The following is a 21,704-nucleotide window of genomic DNA, read 5'->3' as shown; positions in this document are numbered from 1 at the left end:
GTGAAGTAGTTATACTAAGAGGAATAGTAGCATGAACATTTTGGGGTAACTTTTGTGTATTTTGTTTCATTTCACTTGTAGCCCTCTATTAATACTACAAATATTGATACATTGTTGGTGGCCACGGACCAAACTGAGAGAATTGTGGAGCCTCCAGAAAATGTCCAGGAAAAAATTGCTTTCATCTTCAACAACCTTTCTCAGTCAAACATGACACAGAAGGTGAGTATGCCCTGGTTCTTTGATCCATAATGAATGTGAATTTTCCCTTAATAATTTCAGTGAACTCTTGGGGGCAGGTTATGTTACTGCTTTCAGTTTCTGGTTCTGATGTCCTATATTATGAATTTGTTTTTCCAGGCCATTTAATTAATAGTCTAAGAGATATGTGTCTAAATTTTAAATAACAGGATCATTTTCAGAGGACCTCTAGTCTTATTTTATATGGGATGAATCCCAGGCACATAGGAGAAATCTTACATAAGGTCACACAAGTAGGAAGAAGCAGAACCATGTTTTGAATCACCCTAATTCCTTTATTTTCTGTACTGTCGTAAGTTTTTGCTGACTTGACATATGTTTTCACAAAATATCTGTTAAGGTCTATTGAAATGTTTTTACTTTTTAGAAGATCCACTTTTCACCCACAGGTGTCAATTTCTACTTTATCTTCTTGAGATATAGTTATTGAAAAACAACACATTCTCATTTTAAATAAAAAACAAATATTTTCCTTTCAGTTTATATTTTGTAATTTGACATTACTGGTATGTACTTTAAAAGCAGGGAGATCTGACTGAATTGTTTTATGTTTAGGACATAATATTAATATGTCAATCTACAAATAGTTATTTCATTGGGGGGAAAAATTCTAGACAGTTGATCTTAAGTTTTGATTTCAGGTATAGAATTTTGCAAACATCCCTTGCTACTGTTACTTTTTTCTCAGTGTTTACTTGCTTCCCACTACTTACATATAAGATGACCCAAAAGCCTTAGTGTAGTTTTAAGCTGCTAAAGCTTGTGTTTTTTTAAATGTACTCAATTATTTGTGTCTCAATTAGAATGTGAGCCCCTTTAGTCCCATCATCAGTAAACATTTAATAAGTGTCTACTCTGGTCCAAGCAAAGTGCCAAGCACTAGGGGAATAAATGCAACTAAAAGGCAAAGATAATCCCTGCCCTCAAGGAGCTTACCATCTATAGAAAAGGAAGATGAAATAGAGGAGAGGGGAAAGTATCTGAGGGGATGGGGGTTTCACAGAGAAATCCCAAAATGGTGTGGCTGGGTGGGAAAATGAAAACAGGAACTAGTTTAGCCTATAATTGTAATACTTGCTCTCATAGCAGTACCTTGCACACACAGTGTCTTGTTGACTTATTGCCTCCCAGCTTCTGATGCATTTAGCTTTACAGTTGAATTCTTTTTGTATCAAGTGTGTTTTTTGTAAACACAATAATAGCATTTAATATGAAACAGTGGTGGCATTTTTCTTTCAGAAAATGCCATCATAATTATTTGAAAGTGACCATTGAGTTTTTGTTCATGTAGGTCACTATTTTTCTTATCAATTCCTTTGGCCTAGGTTGAGGAGCTGAAGGAAACGGTGAAAGAGGAGTTTATGCCTTGGGTTTCACAATATCTTGTCATGAAGAGAGTCAGTATTGAGCCGAACTTTCACAGCCTGTATTCAAATTTCCTTGATACTCTGAAGAATCCTGAATTTAATAAGATGGTTCTGAATGAGACCTACAGAAATATCAAAGTGAGTTGTCAGTCTTTTATAGGATTTCTATTTGTTCTACTTATGTCTCTTCTTATAACCCTGTTTTAAATCAGAAAATGTACTTTTTTAATATAGTTTGTGCCCCGAGAGAGTAAATTGTTCCCTCTTCCTAGCTAAAATAGATTAAAAATAATAATTATTATTCAATTTCTTAGAAGCCTTCTTGTATTTTTCCCTGGTGGCTAAATACTAGGCCAGTGATCTGATCTTGCAACACATAGCATATCATATCATGTATATTTCTATAGCATAATTTGAATATTCTGGGTTATTTAATAATATTCTTGGGTACCTTTTATATCACAAAATTTACCATTTGCTCTTTCGAGTTAGGTGTGCTATTTTAAAATTGGTCACCTTTTGGGTAGTTACTCAGAATGAGATGCATTTTTGATGAATCTGTCTATACTTTCACTCCTAAAATTGAAGTATTAGAAAATTAATCAATCATTTTCTTTTCCCTTCTCTGAAAACCAACACTGCTCTTTAAAAAAAGTCTTTTAAAATTGTTTTTAAAAATTAGTTTATTTAGAGTTATGATTTTAATATGTCAGCATTATAACAGTGGCTAGATTGAGGTAAGCCATTCTTTAGTTACCCACCTTTGAACCTTTCTTGAGTTAACTCTTTTTGCTTAAAATGAATTCCATCCTTTTTGGCCCAGGGTTTGCTTATTATACACTGTTAGTAATTGATTTAGAAAGTAGATATATTATAGTTCTAGTTTAAATATCCTGGTATAAACTCTTAGCACTTTTAGCTAAAGTTTGTGATTATTATGTACATACAGGTACCTATCTTCTCCCAAATGCATGTAATTAGGGTATTTTTCTGCAGAGTATACCTTGTATCTTAGGCATATTGAATAACTGAGAGTGTGTGTGTGTGTGTGTGTGTGTGTGTGTGTGTGTGTGTGTGTGTGTGAGATTACAAATTTTCTAGATGCAGTGAGTCTTGTACTTTTAGCCTTTTTTTTTTTTTTTTAAATGTAATAAGTACTTTATTGACTATCAGCTTTTTCAGTACAGGGTTAGAGTCACAAACTAAGTACCCTCTTCCCAGTCTTACCTGTCTTCTTGTCAAACCTTTCTCATTTATGTATAGCCACTTCATTTTATATGGTGCTGTCATAGACACCGAGTCCTTTTATTTTCAAGAAGTTGTCAGTGGCACAGTTGAAACTACTGCACAGGTGTATGTCCATCAAGGAGATCCTAAGTTCTTCACCTTGTCTAAAATCAGTCACATGCGAAGTTCTTGTTTAAAAAAACAGCATGGGAGTGTGGAAAAGGTATTAGCTTGTCTTAGCATTGCTCATTAAACACAAGTGTCTTTACTTCGTTTTTTCTTTGAGATACTAGGGAGCACTTTTTGGAAAGCACCAAATAAACTGCCCATATTAAGGCACTATTTTTTAAACCTATTGATGGAAATTTTTTACCACATTAGGTTACGCTGTAGTGCTAAAGAATCCCTTAGCTCCTGTCTTTGCATAGCTGATAGTCCATTCGGCTTGTGCTTTGATGGTGGTGTTAAGGAACATAACTGTTGTGGGCAGCTTTTAGAGCAGATGTGATTGGGTCCAATGAATACCCAGATAAAGAATAATCTAGAGAAGTCTGAAGTCAGGAACTTTAGTATCACAACAGCAGATGAGACACAAACTGAAAGGGTAGGGAAAGGATAGGCACAGGGCAAATAGTTATACTTTGTTTTGTATACTTCTCATTATTGAAGGAGGTGGTTAAAATCTCTTTAGAATAGTAGAATGTCCTGAATAACTTCAGTGGTATTGTTCTACTTAAATTTTTCTTCACTCTCAGCCCCCCAACCCCCCGGATGTTTTATTGGCACTACTCTTAAGTTTAGGAGAGTTGGCTCTGGTTTTTCAAAGTAGATTGGAAATGAGGCCAATTTAACAACTCAAAAGTTTTCAGAATGTAAATTTTTCTCTTGAAAGAAGGGCATGCCAAAATGGAGGTATGGAACAATATCTCACTCTATATTAAGATACGGTCACAATGGGTATATGATTTAGATTATAAACGGTGATACCATAAGTAAAATAAGGAGAGCATAGAATAGTTTACTTGGCAGATCTATGGAGAAGGGAAGAATTTATGACTAAACAAGAGATAAAGAACATTTATAAGGTGTGAAATGAATAATTTTGACTATTAAATTAAAAGTTGTGTTTTTTTTTAAACCAACAAAGCCAGTATAACCAAGATTAGAAGGGAAACAACAAACTGCTATTGTGCTATATAAGAAATGTTGAGCAGGATTTCAGAAAAAGCTGGGAAGATTTACATGAACTGATTGCACAATGAAATGAGCAGAACCAGGAGAACATTGTACATGGTAATAGCAATATTGTACAATGATCAACTGTGAAAGGCTTAGCTATACCTAGCAATACAGGATCTAGGAGAATTCTGACGGATTTATGACAAAGAATGCTATACCTACCTTTAGAGGAAGAATTGTTGGAGTCAGTATGCAGAAGCATATTATTTTTCACTTTTAGTTTATGTTTTGGGGCTTTGGTTTTATATGAGTATTCTCTTACAACAATGAACAGTATGGAAATTTTAAAAAGAAAAAAAGAAAGAAGGGCCTATGTTAATGGTGCTGTGTAGAAATGCTGGGTGGTAGAAAACTTGATTTGGGAAGTGTGTTGTCTTACTCTTAGTTATTTCATTTGTAACCTAAAAAAACAAGGATAGAGAAGTAGTTATTCTCCTTACTACATGTCCATGTCTCATCCTCATGCCTGTTTCCATTCTAAAAATATGTTTTTTAGGTACTTCTGACATCAGATAAAGCTGCAGCCAACTTCTCAGACCGCTCCTTGCTGAAGAACTTGGGCCACTGGCTGGGGATGATCACACTAGCCAAAAACAAACCCATCTTGCACACAGTGAGTTTCCATTAAAAACATTTACTGTTTTTCTGGCTTTGATGTAGAGGCTTCATACTGGGAATCTAGCCTCATCTATGGCATTCTCTGAGTATGGGGCTCTAGGAGAGTATTTTTGCCTTCCTGACCTTGAGCCTTCTCATTCCATGAGAAGGTCGAATTGACCTTTATGCTCTCTAAATATCTTTAAATGTTATATGAATTTAGTGAAGTCTTGGCTGCTGTTAATGACTTTTTAGTCTAAATTATAGTTTATTGGTGGATTTCTGGGACAAGTAAACACTTGGAATCTCTGCTCCTTGATTGTTCACATTATTGTAGGCGAGACATGTGATATAGTTTTATCCTATGGTATGTTGCTTCTGGAAAGAAGCCTGATAGGACATAATAGATGTGGGAAACATTTCATCTCGAGTTCTTTCCTGTAGTTTCTTATTAATGTCTTTCACTCATGTGTGCTTTATGCATACTTAAGTGACCTAAATAGAAATTATTGTGTTATAGAGACATAAGTATTGTATATTAATATTTATCTTTTAATTAATATATTTTAAATATACCTACATATATCTTCTGTGTAGACAAATATTATTTTCATGTTTTTTTCAGGACTTAGATGTAAAATCTTTGCTGTTGGAAGCTTATGTTAAAGGACAGCAGGAATTGTTGTACGTGGTGCCCTTTGTTGCCAAAGTCTTAGAATCCAGTGTTCGGAGTGTGGTAAGAAAAACTTCATATTTTTAAATGAGACACTGTGAGGATCATAATCATTGCCCCTTGTAACTTTTAAGTACAACTGACATTAGAATTGATTCCTTTTCTGTGCAGAGGCATAAAAATACTACTTTAAAGCCTTTTTAGTATCTCAGTACACCAGAAAGAACAATAGACCTGATAATCATGTTCATTTATGTATATGTCCTATCCTATATCTGTCATAAGCTGTATGATTTTAGACAAAAAACTTTTGATCTGGCCCTCACTCTTTCCTCACCATGTAATTGGGACTCAGACTTAAGCAATGGTGAAGTTTCCCTATCCTTTTTTAATGCATATAGATTTTGTACATGATTATGTCTATAATGATGCCCATACTGTATAACTGCATAGATATTGTAAAATATTCAGTTTTATCAATTTATTGCTTTTTCTTTAGGTTTTCAGGCCACCAAATCCTTGGACAATGGCCATTATGAATGTACTAGCTGAACTTCACCAAGAACATGATTTAAAGGTAAATGTATTTATTTTTATTGTTATATTGTTTTTTTGGTACAAAACCTAAGAAACTGATGCTTTTGTGTAATTTATATGTAATGGGGAATAAAACCCAGTGTTTTGTGATATAGTAGCCCTCGTATTTTGGTTATATCCCTGTCCTTTTCAAGGCAGTCTGCAAGCTCAGTGGGATGAGAGACAAATTAGTGGATAGAGTGAGTGAAGCTGGGATTTAGTCGTTTGAAATCTAATTGAATTGTAATGATGCAGTTAAACTTGAAGTTTGAGATTGAGGTGCTCTGCAAGAATCTTTCTCTGGACATCAATGAGTTAAAACCTGGGAGCCTCCTGAAAGACAAGGACAGATTGAAAAACTTAGAAGAGCAGCTCTCTGCCCCTAAAAAGGACGTCAAGCAACCGGAGGCACTTCCTCCCATCACAACCACCAGTGAGTACAATAAGGAAAAGCATGTTTTCCTTGCCTTTCACATCTCTTTGACTATATTCCATATCTGAAACATGGGATCCATGATATTCAGGGTATTCTAGAATCTTGAAGCACCTTCCAAATTTTCATGGAAGATTTCAATTATACTGATTTTATAAATTTTATTTGTTTTTTTTCCCCCCATCAAAAGTTTAAAACATATGCATGTGTTTATGTGTACACCTAAGATTCTTGACTAGGTAGAAAGTCCATTACTATTCAGTGTTGAAAAAGAGTTGACTGTCCATAAGAATTTAGAAATCAAAAGTGGGATATATGTTATTCCTCAGTCTTGGGCTCTATTCTATAGTGAACAAAAGGGATTTATTTCTGAATTAAGATGGTCTTGGTGGCCAGAGCAGCTTAAGTGTCACCTGGAAACTGGGAAGAATATTCTTAATCCCCATGTAGCTTGAAGCTCTTCAGCCTGATATCCTTGTCAGGGCTTCTCAGCCCTGGGGCTTCACTGTGTGTCATTGGCATTGTAACTCCAGGGATTTGAACTCCTCCGGTGAAGTTATTAGTGTAATTTCTTAGGGGTATCTAGATCTAGAGACCTGTTCATGTGTAACAGGCAGAATTCCTGAGAATGGGTCTATGCCCCAGGCTTTTTTCCAAATTAGCAATCCAGGTAATTACTTTATTCTGAATAAAGTTCAAATTCAGAACTACTCAACAACTTCTGTGAAACACTTGCTCTATTTTCTAAGTGCTAATTTTAGTTTTTATCCCTTCTTTTTGTATCAAGCTACTTCTACCACACCAGCTACCAGCACCACTTGTACAGCTACTGTTCCTCCACAGCCTCAATACAGCTACCATGACATCAATGTCTATTCGCTAGGAGGTCTGGCACCACACATTACTTTGAATCCCACGGTAAGTTACCAGCATTACCCTTCTCTTCATTTTAAAAGGTGTTTCTTCCCTTTCTCCCTTCCCCATGCATCTTTTCATCCTCTTTTGGCAATCGTCTCCCCCCACCCTACAAAAAGATCTTTGGAAGCATACAGTGTTGGTTCTCTATCCTTTTCTTTTATCCTTTTCTCCCTGAACTCTTCTCTTGTTATTATTGTCTACTGATAGGGCTCTGGAACTACAGTATGTGGAGGGAGGCTTTTAGGTTTTGATAATTGTTCATAGTAGGAGGCAAGGGATTTATTTGTTTTTAAATTATTTTTAGATAGGCAGACTCTTTGTTTCCCTTGTATCTTACCTCCTTTTTCTTTTAGCGTCATAAGTACTGAGGACAGCTTAATTTATCTGCCCTTTTCAGGCCTAACTTGGTCCAAGACATTTTGGGGGGAGTAAGGGAGAAAGATGTAAAACTTATGGATGGGAAAGGGAGACGGGGAAATAAAGGAAATGGAACGTAGGAGACCAGCTTGGTGAGTGTCAGGATGCCAGATCATTGGCATTCATTCGGAAAAGTGTGCTTCAACTCCACTAAAGAGGAGACTAAGGAACAGCATTGAAGTGGCAAGCTGGTTTGGGCAGAAAACTGGTGAGGTGACTCACCGGTGTGAATAGTTGGATATTGTCTGACTCTTCAACTAAGGAGTTTGAGAGGCACCAGCAGTTGTGTGACCTTCAGTGACTGGCAATTTCACATAATATAGCTTACCTTAAGGGAATTAAATTGAGAGCCATGATAATTTATTTTTTTAAAATGAGACTTTTTTCAAGAGGCATCTTAAACTTTGTATAAGCTTAAATGCTATTTTCTTTTCCTTTTCTCCCTTAATTTGTAATTGCTGTAATACAGAATAATCAGAATATTTTTTAAAATAGCCATTATAATTAAGACAATTTAAAACAAAATCTGTTGTTTTATATATTTGGGTAACTAGCTTTTCAGGAAATCTGGTTTCTATCTACTCTCCATTTCCTTTGCTATATTCTCCCAGAAGTGTTTGAGCTCTTGACGTAGCCCATGACTGTTCAATCAGCTTACTGCCGTCTCATCAGCTAAAAGAATTGGAAATCATTCTGTGCCCTTGTGCTGCTTTTGAGGCACAAATTCTTTTACATTTCTATACTTAAAAATTTAACAAGTAGTTAACATGGATTGTGGCATTTTAAATGCTTTTTTGCAAAGGTGAGCCCCAGGATGAATTAAATTATTACTTAATGTTGGTTCTCAGGTTCTCCTCTCCCACTTGGCTCGTCTTGGCAAGCCAAATCAGAAGGTCTTCTGAGCCTGGTCTTAAGTCTCTACCTCTTCTGGCAGATACCTGGAACTGAGCTTATCTTTGTATATATTCACCTTAAAATTTTCATCCTCATTTTGAGGTAGGGGTTAGTGATTTCAGCTTCTAGCTGGAATCCTAAATGTAAAGTTTGTTTGGTAGGCAATCTGTAGATTAGGACAGTCACCTGAGCTTCCCCATCATGTTCTATTCACCCCTTTCACCATGAGCATGTACATGCGCATATGCATACACACACACACACACACACACACACACACACACACACACACACACACACACAGACTTTTAACTGCTTCATAGATAGTACCATGCTATGGTATAAAAGCTCTTATTTTTCTGATTACAATAAAAAGAGTTTTCCTAATCATCATGGGGAAACAAAAATGTTCCCAATGAAAGGAGCAATCTGGAAATTATACTGAGGTGTACTTAGGGTTATGCATAGAACTTTAGAGCTGGAAGGTTCCTTTGAGATCAACTAGTTAAACTCATTTTAGAGAGTCGAAAATAGCTCAAGAAAGGTTAAGAACTTCTAACATCACACAGCTTAGAGCAGGACAAGATAGAGCTCACATTACCTGACTTTTAAAGCAGTGCTCTTGACTGTCTAATAGGTTGAATTCTTCTACATCATTTCCAAAAGTGGGTGTTTGTGTTTGTTGCAATACCAAATTGAAAAAGGCTTTCATTAGCAAGCAAAAAATTAGTAAGGAGGCCAAATTTGAATTTATTATGGTATGAGAGTGAACTTTCAGGTAATGATGCAAAAGGCCTAAAATAGAAACTTTGGTACATGTCCATGGTCATACAGTTAGGAAGCATTCAAGGCCAGATTTGGTACATGGTAAATTTGCTCTCTTAAAAGGATTGTTTATTGTAAGGTTAATGAAGTATGAAGGTCCCAAAGGGACAACTGTTAAAAAAAACAAAAACAAAAAGTATCCTACTTGACAAGTCATAAATTTCAATAAAATCAAAAGGTAGAAACTTTGCTTTATGTGAATTCAAATTTGCCTCATTAGAAATTGGAATTTAGTTTTAATGAAGACTTTAATTATGGCAAACTAAGGGAGAACTCTGTTTTTGTTACTAACATCTCAAGTGTTTTCTAATGGATAGTTTGAGGTAGAAATACACCAGTTATTTTAGTTACAAGTTTTTTCGATTTGCTATTTGTTAGTTTCATCATTTTAACTTTGAAAACAATTCAAAAAGTATGTGTCACAGTTACTTTTTAAATATTTGGTTTTAATTGGTTATCTAGCTTTTGATTTGGTGTTTCTTCGTTCCAGATTCCATTGTTTCAGGCCCATCCACAATTGAAACAGTGTGTACGTCAAGCTATCGAACGTGCTGTCCAAGAGCTTGTTCACCCAGTGGTGGATCGGTCAATTAAGATCGCCATGACAACTTGTGAGCAGATTGTCAGGAAAGACTTTGCACTGGACTCAGAGGAGTCACGCATGCGGATAGCGGCTCATCACATGATGAGGAACCTTACGGCTGGCATGGCTATGATAACTTGCAGGGAGCCTTTACTCATGAGCATAGCTACCAACTTGAAAAACAGCTTTGCCACAGCACTACGAGTAAGTGCAGAAATTATAACCATATGCGCTAATGATGAGTTGTCTTTAATATTTTGGAGAGGGAAGTAAGATTTTTCTCTAAATTGAGATTCATTTTCTTTTTTAAAAAGTTTTGTTGACCTTTTGGTTATGTACAGTGACAGCAATGAGAATCCATCCATTTCTTTATTTAAAAAAAATCCCTTCTGTCTTAGAATGAATACCATATATTGGTTCTAAAGAAGACCTGGTAAAGGATAGGCAATGGTTAAGTGATTACCCCAGGGTCACACAGCTCGGAAGTATCCATTGCTAGATTTGAACCCCGGACCTTTGGTCTTTAGGCCTAGCTCTCTATTCACTGAGCTATACCTAGTTGCACTTCTTTATAACATACTGAGGACTAGTCTGGAGGGTAGGAGGAGGGGTCATTGCTGTGTCTCATTGATTTATTTTTAGTAGTTAATTTAATTCAACTCATAACTATAAATTTTATTGTTGACAGTTTTGACTTTGATGCTAGCTTGTTTCATGGAAGTTACTTTTGTTTAAAGATTTTTTGAGTTTTTAGTCATTTTATTTCTATAGTATAACGCACCTTTTTTTAATATAAATAATATAGATGCTTTGGCTCAGTTATTCAAGCAATTTTCTTTCTCCAGTGGAAAATGCTAACGAAATCATAACATCATGTTCTTTTTTTTAATAGGCTGCATCCCCCCAGCAGAGGGAAATGATGGAACAGGCAGCAGCCCAGCTAGCCCAGGACAACTGTGAATTGGCCTGCTGCTTTATTCAGAAGACTGCGGTAGAAAAAGCAGGTCCAGAGATGGACAAGAGGCTAGCAACTGTAAGTGCTTTGGTAGCTGCTTTTTTAAGAGCTTTCGGTGAAGTAATACTTTCTAGCAGGAGCCTTCTAACAAAACTTAACTAGTAAAATTTTTGTTTGTAGGAATTTGAACTTCGAAAGCACGCAAGGCAGGAGGGGCGCAGGTACTGCGATCCTGTTGTTTTGACGTACCAGGCAGAGCGGATGCCAGAACAGATCAGACTGAAGGTCAGCATCTTAGCCACATCTCTTTTCCTCCTGCATGCTTTTCATATCCAAGTAGAATGGTAATATGGAATGGTTGAGGGGAATTAAACTGTTCCTAAAATAGTCATTACTTTGAATCTTCTGCTACTCCCAAGATATTTGTAAAGGAGATTGGAAGAATGTTGAAGTATTTAAGTCACACACCTTTTTGGCACTTATCTGCTTGTTTATTACTATTTTTGTCTCCCTCTAATCATGTCTTTTAGTATTCATAATGTTTTAGTGCTAGTCCTGACAGGAAGGTGAAAATCTGATCAATAAAAAAAAAAAAATTTTTTTTTCCTGCTTTCACCAGAGTATTTCCAATATGACCTGCTATTTATTTCTGACCTTAAAACAATTGTATTTCTTTCTAATTAGAAATTAGCATGTAGAGCCACCTTTTAAAAAAGACAGTAACATGACAGTGAATTTCAAGCATTGTCATTCACGAAGGTTTCTTTTCTTGAAACAGCAAGCTGTTTTTTTTGGGGGGGGGGGATAGTTTATTTGTAAATTTGTAAGATTAATGTGTCTTGGGTGTGGAATCTTTACTTTTTCAAGTGGTAACTTTTGGGGATTTTGCTTTTGTAATTTTCCTAGCTGAGAATACTTTCCATCCTATGAAGATCTCATTATCATTGTCGTTATTACTTTTTCTCCAAAGGTTGGTGGTGTAGACCCAAAACAGCTGGCTGTTTATGAAGAGTTTGCACGCAATGTTCCTGGCTTCTTGCCCACTAATGATTTAACTCAACCTACAGGATTTTTAGCCCAGCCTATGAAGGCAAGTTACTGACTTTACTTGAATTGAACCATTAATCATTATGAATATGAATATGTTCCATTAGCTAGTTCATAGATTACTTGGGTTCTGGAACCTTAATTTTGATTGAGGAAAAAAAATGTTCTTCATCACTTCCATTTATATACTCATTCATTCATTCGTTCGTTCATACATTCATTCCATTCGCCCTTGCTTTTCTGCCTTAGAATCATCACTATGTATTGGTTCCAAGGCAGAAGAGTGGTAGGGGCTAGGCAATAGGGGTTAAGTGACTTGCCTAGGGTCACACAGCTAGGAAGTGTCTGTGGTCAGATTTGAACCCAGGACCTCCTGTCTCTAGGCCTGGCTCTCAATCCACTGAGCTACTCAGCTACCCCCAATTTAGTTGTTGATCAGTCATTTTTAAATCCTGTCCAAACCCCCTGTGACCATATTTGGGATTTTCTTGGCAAAGATAATGAGTGGTTTGCCATTTCTTTATCTACCTGAATTAATAAATGAAAAAAAAAAATGAGGCAAACAGGGTTAAGTGACTTGCCTGAGATCACACAACGGAGGCTTCATTTGAACTCATATAGATTCTCCTTGTTTGGGATTTAGATAAAGAAGTTCATGTTTCTAATCTGAGGATGAGTTTTAGCCCTCATTTCTTGACCAGCTCTGTGAAGTTTGCCCTAATGTGCTGTGGTCTTTTCTATCTATAGAATGAGAACAGTGGGTGGTACTACCTCCATAATAGACTCATCATTTTGTGAGGAAAGTGCTTTATGAATATGACCTGCTATTATTTATGACCTTAAAACAATTGTATTTCTTTCTAATTAGAAATTAGCATGTAGGGCCACCTTTTAAAAAAGACGGTAAGGTAACATGACAGTGAATTTCAAGCATTGTCATTCACAAAGGTTTCTTTTCTTGAAACAGCAAGCTTGGGCTACCGATGATGTAGCACAGATCTATGAAAAGTGTATCACAGAACTGGAGCAGCACCTGCATGCTATCCCTCCAGCCTTGGCCATGAACCCCCAGTCTCAGGCTCTCCGGAGCCTTCTGGATGCCGTCGTCATGTCTCGCAACTCTCGTGATGCCATTGCTGCCCTGGGCTTGCTGCAGAAGGTCAGCTAATTCACTGTAGTTTAATGGGCCTTGTCCTAATGAAACCTTTCATTGGCGTTGATTTAATAGCTCACATATCTAAATAAGATTTTTGAGGTGTTCAAACCCTCCCCTCATCCCCCCCCCATATAAAGTCAAGCATTATTAAATATGTCATATAGATTTTTTTTTATGTTAGAGATCAGTGATAGAATTGTATTGATATGGTAGGGCCTTCTACTTTAGGGAAGATTTATAAGTTATAGAACCAAGATAGATAAGGAGAAGTAAATTAATTAGAATAAAGTTTGGCTAGAGCCTTAGGCATCAAAGAATTTGTACCAAGATGGAGGACAGATAGTTTTTTGATTAGGATGAAATTAATCTACAAACTTTTATTGTATAGCTACTATATACTAGGAGCTGAGGATACAGTTCAAAGAAATAACCTTTATGTTAAAGTGCTTATATTTTATTTAAAATTTTTTAAATTTTGTTTCATGGTTACATGATTCTGGTTTCTCTTTTTTCCTCCTCCCAGAGTTGACAAGCAATTTCACTGGGTCATACATATATTATCACGCAAATCCCATTTTTTCCATATTATTTATTTTTGTAATAGAATACCCTTTTAAAACCAAAACCCCAAATCAAATGCCCATATAAACAAGTGATAAATCAATTTTTTTCCCCTGGCTTTTTACTCCATAGTTCTTTCTCTAGATGTGGATAGCATTCTTTTTCATAAGTCCTTCAGTGTTGTCCCGCATCATTGCATTGCTTTTAGTAGCAGAGTCAATCAAATTTGATTGTCTCACAATAATTCAGTTACTATGTACCATGTTCTCTTGGTTCTGCTTGTTTCACTCCATATCAATCATATAAGTCTTTCCAGTTCTTGTAGAAATCAAGCAGTTTCATCATTCCTTATAGCATAATAGTATTCCATCACCATCATATACTACAATTTGTTCAGTCATTCCCCAGGTGAGGCACTCTCTTCCACCCCCACCCCCAACCCCCTGCTTTTTTCTAATTTTTTTACTGCCACAAAAAAAGCTCAGCTATACTTTTTTTTTTTTTTTAAACCCTTAACTTCTGTGTATTGACTTTATAGGTGGAAGATTGGTAAGGGTAGGCAATGGGGGTCAAGTGACTTGCCCAGGGTCACACAGCTGGGAAGTGTCTGAGGCCGGATTTGAACCTAGGACCTCCTGTCTCTAGGCCTGGCTCTCAATCCACTGAGCTACTCAGCTGCCCCCTAAGCTATACTTTTTAACAAACAGAACCTCCCCCCCCCCCCCCCCTTTTTTTTTTTTTAACATCTGGGATACAAACCTTAATAGTGGTACTGCTGGATCAAAGGACATGTAAAGTGCTTGTATTTTAACAAAGAAACAAATAGATAAATAGATAAAGAATATAAAGAGAATAGAGAATGGGGAAGGGAAGAGGGTACTAGTAGTTGGGAGTTGAGGAGAAACTTGAAATAGTATCCCTTTTTACCTTCAGGACCTGGCTTAAGCACAACTTTCTGGGGGGTGGAGGTAAGGAGAAATGTATTTCAGAGAGGCAGCCTGTGCCAAAGGCAAAGAGATAAGAGATGTATGGAGTATTGCATATGAGGAACAGAGTCAAGTTTGCTGGTTCACAAGGTACAGGAGAGAGAGTAATGTCCAGTGAGGCTGGACAGATAAGTTGTATCCAGGTGATGAAGGAATTTAAAAGCCAAATAGAGGAGTTTGGATTTTATCTGAGATGGGGTGAATGATTTAGTGGGGTTCATTGAGTGTTGGGGGGGGGTGACATAGTTAGATCTACTCAAGAGTAACTACTTTAGCAGCAGTGTCTTAAGTATATTGGATTAAGGAGAGACTTGAGATAGATAATACTCACTTCAGAAGCTATTGCAGTAATTCTGGGAAGTGTTGGGGGGGACTAAATTCAGGAAGTAGCTGTGTGAGGGGAAAGGTGATTTAGAGAAAGAAACAAAGTATGGCATCCAATAGGATATATGAGGTGAGAGTGAGGAATCAAGAAAGATTATGAATGTGAAGGGCCAGAAAGAGGTTGATGCCTCTGGCAGAAAAAGAGGTGTGGAAGGAAGGATGGGTTTGGGCACAAAGTTCAAGGCACAAGACATGAGGAAGATAACTGTTTAAATAGGTCAGGGAAGAGACAGTAAAAATTTAGAGGTAAACCAAGAGTGAATGCAGAACCCTCGTGACCCCCTTACCATTGACAACACTTGGGAATGAGTTGTAGTTTGAATGTAGGTTTTATTTCTGGCTTTATTTAAATTTATGTGGCATACTGATTTTTATTCCTGTCCTGTAGGCTGTAGAAGGCTTGCTAGATGCCACAAGTGGTGCAGATGCTGACCTGTTGCTACGTTACCGGGAGTGTCACCTCCTCGTACTGAAAGCATTACAGGATGGCCGTGCATATGGGTCTCCGTGGTGTAACAAACAGATCACAAGGTCAGTAGCCGGATATAAGAGAAGTTGAGCTACATTTGTCCTTCAGGTGTCCAGGGTTTTAAGTGTCCTCTAGAAAACTTTTTGGTGCGATGCAATAGTGTACAGATAAATTATAGACTTCTTTTCAAAAATGCTGAAAATTATTGAATCCTTGAACTTTTTAAAGCTTTGTATGAAAGAGGGAAAAGATGTAAATTTTTGCACTGGGAGCAGATTATAGCTTAAGAATGAGCAATTGCTTTGACCACAGCATTCTGTACTTAAATATTTTTAAGCGGAATCTACTGATTCACTTGACATAAAGCCAGTCTTTGAACAAAGATTCATTTTCTTACTATAGAGTTCTCTATTAGATGCCAGAGCTGGGAGGAAAGATATAAAGGTTACTTGAGGCACCGTCCTTGCCTTCATAGAGCTTATGGCATATCATAGGGGGGAAAAGAAACATGACATAAATGAATTAGCTTATGGTTTTGTAAATATTTTGTGATGTCTAAGGGTTTGCTATCAAGGTGGGATCAAAAAATTCATTAAGGAGATATAGCATATATAGCACATGAGGTGGACTTTATAAGATGGAGAGGAGCCCAGTAGGAAAGAACACTTCCCAGAAGGACATTGTTCCTGGCAGCACGTGGGACCTACGTGAGCAGAGGTATGGTAGTAGGTCAGAGTGTGGACTGAGTCTGTAGTGCATATACTGGATGGCCTTAAAAATGTGAAAGGCATTTGTTGGTACACCAGATTTCTTGAATTTAGAACACATTTTTTTAGGCCTGAAAGAGGTCCTAACCAGTGTGGCTCCCGTGTTCCCCTGACCCCCTCCTCCCCAAAAAAATCATTAAAAGAGAATATTCCTCTTTTAGATGCCTGATTGAGTGTCGGGATGAGTATAAGTATAATGTGGAAGCCGTGGAACTATTGATTCGAAATCATCTAGTTAATATGCAGCAGTATGATCTTCACCTGGCTCAGGTAAGGGATCAATTTCTTACTGGATTGAGCTGGAGAATCTGTGCCTTGTGGGGGGGAAAGCCTTTCTGCCCAGACTTCTGCCTTACTGATTTTGTGGTTTCCTTATTAACCAGTCAATGGAGAATGGTTTGAACTACATGGCTGTAGCATTTGCTATGCAGTTGGTGAAGATCCTTTTGGTGGATGAAAGGAGTGTGGCCCATGTGACCGAGGCGGATCTTTTTCATACCATTGAGACACTAATGAGGATCAATGCTCACTCTCGAGGAAATGCCCCAGAAGGGTGAGGACCACTGAGCTAGCTTTTAATTCTGTTTATTTACAACATTTAGAAGGCCTCAGAGCAAAGGGATCTTTCAAGGGGGAGAACTTTACTGCCAAATAGACTTTGTGCCTTGTGTTGGTGTATCAGTGGCATAACTGAATCCAAATGATGGGGATGGTCTTGTGACCAATAGGTGACCACCCAGGGAATTTAGAGGCAGTGATGCAGAGGAACTGTGCTAAGGAGCAATGTATTAAAAAAGAGATGGCCACTGCCTTTGGGGAGCTCCTTGGGGATCTGTGCTTGTGTGATTAGAAATCCCTTACTTGACCCTCACTCTGCATTTCTTGGCCCCAGGTTGCCCCAGCTGATGGAAGTGGTGCGGTCGAATTATGAGGCCATGATTGACCGTGCACATGGGGGCCCCAACTTCATGATGCACTCGGGCATCTCGCAGGCCTCCGAGTATGACGATCCCCCGGGCTTGCGGGAGAAGGCGGAGTACTTGCTGCGGGAGTGGGTGAACCTCTACCACTCAGCAGCGGCTGGCCGCGACAGCACCAAAGCCTTCTCTGCGTTTGTTGGACAGGTAGAGCTTTTGGAGAGAAAGGTGCTTTTTATTCGGCATAAGTGGGGTGTGGCGCCTCCGATGTCATTGATGGCCAGGAAACTGCTAGTGTAGTCAAGAAATATAAGGATCCTTTTAGCTGTGTCCTAGTTTGTCAGGGGTAGGCTATGCTTATGGCTCATGAGACTGCTAAGTGAATCTAGTCACAGGTATGCTTTACTGTGAGATCCTTAGCAGCCCTGAGTGCTTGTAGAAAATTAGGACACTTAATGGGGTTACAGGCTAATTTTAGTTTCCTGAGTTGAAATTCTTTAAAGCAAAACCTTATCCCATACACTTAACCAAATGAAACCAAAATACTTAAGACTGACAGGACATTTAATAGTATGCAAAGTAACTAGCCTGTTCCACATGAAATTTAAGCAAATTGGCTTTTAGGAAATTATTTTTATTCATATAAATCAGATTTGTTCTAAATTGGAACTCTTAACTGGTTGTGCCAAGAATAGGGTACTGATTTAGGGCAAGGTTAATAGAGGGTAGTACTTGATGTGATTGATTGGCAGTGACCAATGAAAAGGAGAAACACAATTCAATTTATTGCCACAGTGTAACATAAATTTCCATGTTGTTTATCCCTGTTGGATACTTCTGACCATTTTTTTCCCTCCAAGAGGCTTAACTGCCAAACATTTAAAGCCTTCATGTTAACTATATTGCCCCATTAACACCTTGGCAAAGAAAGATCCTCTTCCTGAGAGATCGAACAACAAAGTTTGTGGAATGGAGTGGTCAGCTTCCTTTCTTTGGTTTCTTGTTTTATTCCCCAGGTTCCAAGCAAGGTCATACAAGGCCACATGTTAACTACTAATAAGGCATATATTTAAAATGCAATTTATTTTTGCAAGATTAAATGCCAACACTAATTCATGGTAAACGTTATTCTTCAAAACCCTGGAAGGTTCATGTATATAATCTCCCTCACTCCCCACAGACAACTTAAAATGAATCCCATGAAAAGTTATTATGGTTGCCAAATTTATGGCTTCTTATATGGACAGAAGTACCTATGATCCGTTTCCTTTGTTTTATGAATGTGGCACCTGTCACATGCTTATGCTGACTGTCCTGGGCTTTTCAAAAAGAATAATACTTGTTGAATTTTAAATTCTTTTAATGTCATTTTCCAGTTCTCTTGTTTCTTTTGACTTTAGCAGTATTACCTTTTCCCCAAGATACTCTACTTCCCTATCTCCACCCCCCAACATACAAAGCCAAATAGTACGTTTTATGTTACCTGGCTTCTTATGTGGTTGTTATATTATAACATTTGGACATTGCCTTCATTTCATTTTCCTGTTTTTCTTAACCCATGTTAAAAACAAAATCCAGTCAGTGGGGCTTTTCTTTTTTTGTAGCCTTATTGGTTGTGGCAAAAATTTCCCTTTATTCATTGAATTAATTTAACCTCATCTGCTGAAGCAGGTAAACCTCTAGCCTGTGTGCACTGAAATTTGCAAATTCCTTTTCCTGTTTGGGTTGGATTCTTTCTTCCCTTTTATTTTAGCTTTTATTATGTACTTAGGATTGTTAATATGTTGTTATTGCCTTCATACTCAAAGAGGACCAAAATGACATTACTGTGTTGGGGTTTATGTGTAGTGTGTCTGACTGTGGCTGATCAGAACAGTATGAGCTTGAAAGGTTCTACTACAGGTCAGACACACAAATAGTCTATATTCATATTTGGGATGAAATGTTAATATGTATCTAGCTATGTTAATGCAATGATTTTTTTTTTAACAAACCCTCTTTTCCATTGGTGCCTCCTAAAGTCATTTTGAAATTGAACTTTGTGGTGTTTTGCTCCCTAAAGATCATTGCCTCCTATGGCAGTTTGATGATAAATCAATAATAATATGTAAGAAATTTATTCTGTTGACCTGAGATATATACTCCCAGGTTAAGAGGACTTTATATAATTTAATAGGCAATTAACAGTTGATTCTTGGTAATTCACATAGTCTATGGGGGAGGCAATTATCATTCTAAAGCTGCCATTTATGCCTTCTTCCTTCATTCCAAAATTCTCTGCTCTCCCATTAAGTTTGAACTATTTGCTGTAAGAGCTGGTAACCTGCTATTCCAGTGAATAAAACCTTTATCCTGTGGTGTCTGATACCAACTAAATTCTGGGATTTTTATGTTATAAAGAAATGACTTGTTTTCAAAGACTGCAAATCTGAAGTCATTTCAATGCCTGGAATTATAGTGTATAAGTGACTGGATTCTCAGAGGCTGTGTCAGTTGGGGTTTATTCGCTGGCAAGTTCAGCCAGTTTGTGAAGGCTCCCAGTAATACTGACAGTGAGCTCTGTTCATCAGAGAAATAGCCTTTCTAAACTCAGAGGGCTCGTCCTGGGAAAGCCAGCCTCCCAGCAATGAGTATTTAAACTACTTTTAATAACTATTCAAGAGTTTATGAAGGGGCAGAGAGCTTGTGATTAGTATTAAGTCATGAAGCCTTTTTTTTATTTTTAACTATTGAACAGTTTAAAAACTGCTTTTTGGATTATGTTGGCTCATATTTAGGTCTTGTTTCTTGTCCCCAAAACAGATGCACCAGCAAGGAATCCTGAAGACTGATGACCTCATAACAAGGTTTTTTCGTCTGTGCACCGAAATGTGTGTTGAAATCAGCTACCGGGCTCAGGCTGAGCAGCAACACAATCCTGCTGCTAACCCCACAATGATCCGGGCCAAGTGTTACCATAATCTGGATGCCTTTGTGCGACTCATTGCACTGTTGGTCAAGCACTCAGGGGAGGCCACTAATACAGTCACCAAGATCAACCTGTTAAACAAGGTTGTCTGTCTTTGTTGGCCAGTTACCTTATGTGTACTTGTGCTATGAAAGATGTTCTTTACCTCTGATCAGGGAATGAATGTGAGGGAGAAAGTTAATAATGTCTACTTGATTTCCTAGCTCAGATCATTCACTTATTAAAATATGTAATATTCACTTATATAGCCAAGGAACAATCATAATTTAAGTGATTAGATCCAGTAGGAACTGATTTTGAAAGTTCAGATTTCAGATTTTTGCTTTTAATTTAGAAATGTTAGACTCAGTATATATTAGACATTTGATTCCCTTGTTCACAAAGACCAGCTTTAGGAATCCTGTGTGGCTCTTGACCTTGTTGGTTATAGTTAATGAATGTAGGTTCATGAGCTCAGTGTTAAGCATATTAGCCAGATAGAATTTGTGCCCTGAAGTAAAACTTGTCTTATTGCATTCAGTATCATAGATTGTTACTAATAGAAAAACCCAGGGAGTCAGATGTCAATGAGGCAGTGGGGGATGGCACACATCTATAAGAGAGTTTAGGCAAAATCCATTTGTTTCTAGGTGCTCACTGTTTATGAGAAATATATAGCAAACCTTTTTTTTTTTTTTAAACCCTTACCTTCCTTCTTGGAGTCAATACTGTGTATTGGCTCCAAGGCAGAAGAGTGGTAAGGGTAAGCAGTGGGGGTCAAGTGACTTGCCCAGGGTCACACAGCTAGGAAGTGTCTGAGGCCAGATTTGAACCTAGGACCTCCCATCTCTAGGCCTGGCTCTCAATCCACTGAACTATCCAGCTGCCTCCTATAGCAAACCTTTTAATTGAAACTTACCCAAGTTACTGTTTAAAAAAGACTGAGTGGGGGGAAAAACTATGCAGGAGACTTATTCCATGTTAATGTCCTGATGTTTTGTTATCTTTAGGTTCTTGGTATAGTGGTGGGTGTCCTTCTCCAGGATCATGATGTTCGACAAAATGAGTTTCAGCAACTTCCCTACCACCGGATCTTCATCATGCTGCTCTTAGAACTAAATGCTCCTGAACATGTGTTGGAAACCATTAATTTCCAGACACTGACAGCTTTCTGGTAGGTGCTTAATCATAACATTTAAAAAAGAGCCTTTTGGTTATGTCACTCCTTGAGTGCAATTTTTTTGTGGCCTTTTTTCTTGGTAGCTTGTTATATTTAACTTGTAGGGAGATGAAATGACTTTTCTGTTAGCATCTAACTGCTTTTAGTAAAAGTGTGCTAATCAATGTTTTTTTTTCTTCTAGCAATACATTCCATATCTTGAGGCCCACTAAAGCCCCAGGCTTTGTGTATGCCTGGCTTGAATTGATCTCACATCGGATATTTATTGCAAGAATGCTGGCACATACACCACAGCAGAAGGTGTGGCTGTAGTCTGTCTCCTACA

General features: G+C 37.6%; 1 protein-coding gene and 1 non-coding gene across 2 annotated transcripts in view; both read left to right on the top strand.

Annotated features, from left to right (window-relative positions):
• The window catches only part of CNOT1 (CCR4-NOT transcription complex subunit 1), a 111,224-nt gene that overhangs the window by 82,504 nt on the left and 7,016 nt on the right, over nucleotides 1-21,704 (top strand). The window contains exons 24-42 of the mRNA XM_044663095.1: nucleotides 82-222; nucleotides 1,587-1,766; nucleotides 4,591-4,707; nucleotides 5,317-5,427; nucleotides 5,864-5,941; nucleotides 6,196-6,373; nucleotides 7,161-7,291; nucleotides 9,918-10,214; nucleotides 10,903-11,043; nucleotides 11,146-11,250; nucleotides 11,936-12,055; nucleotides 12,980-13,171; nucleotides 15,488-15,630; nucleotides 16,497-16,605; nucleotides 16,719-16,888; nucleotides 17,228-17,459; nucleotides 20,055-20,303; nucleotides 21,210-21,373; nucleotides 21,562-21,679. Coding sequence (XP_044519030.1) covers nucleotides 82-222; nucleotides 1,587-1,766; nucleotides 4,591-4,707; nucleotides 5,317-5,427; nucleotides 5,864-5,941; nucleotides 6,196-6,373; nucleotides 7,161-7,291; nucleotides 9,918-10,214; nucleotides 10,903-11,043; nucleotides 11,146-11,250; nucleotides 11,936-12,055; nucleotides 12,980-13,171; nucleotides 15,488-15,630; nucleotides 16,497-16,605; nucleotides 16,719-16,888; nucleotides 17,228-17,459; nucleotides 20,055-20,303; nucleotides 21,210-21,373; nucleotides 21,562-21,679 — 2,976 coding nt within the window. The remainder of the gene's footprint in view (nucleotides 1-81; nucleotides 223-1,586; nucleotides 1,767-4,590; nucleotides 4,708-5,316; nucleotides 5,428-5,863; nucleotides 5,942-6,195; nucleotides 6,374-7,160; nucleotides 7,292-9,917; nucleotides 10,215-10,902; nucleotides 11,044-11,145; nucleotides 11,251-11,935; nucleotides 12,056-12,979; nucleotides 13,172-15,487; nucleotides 15,631-16,496; nucleotides 16,606-16,718; nucleotides 16,889-17,227; nucleotides 17,460-20,054; nucleotides 20,304-21,209; nucleotides 21,374-21,561; nucleotides 21,680-21,704) is intronic.
• Nucleotides 3,191-3,332, top strand: LOC123238489. The gene has a single exon (XR_006505652.1). It is a non-coding gene; the product is annotated as a small nucleolar RNA SNORA46 (small nucleolar RNA).

The sequence above is a fragment of the Gracilinanus agilis genome, chromosome 2, assembly GCF_016433145.1.
Source record: "Gracilinanus agilis isolate LMUSP501 chromosome 2, AgileGrace, whole genome shotgun sequence".
NCBI classification, from domain to species: domain Eukaryota; kingdom Metazoa; phylum Chordata; class Mammalia; order Didelphimorphia; family Didelphidae; genus Gracilinanus; species Gracilinanus agilis.
This window is presented reverse-complemented; position numbering and strand designations above follow the sequence as displayed.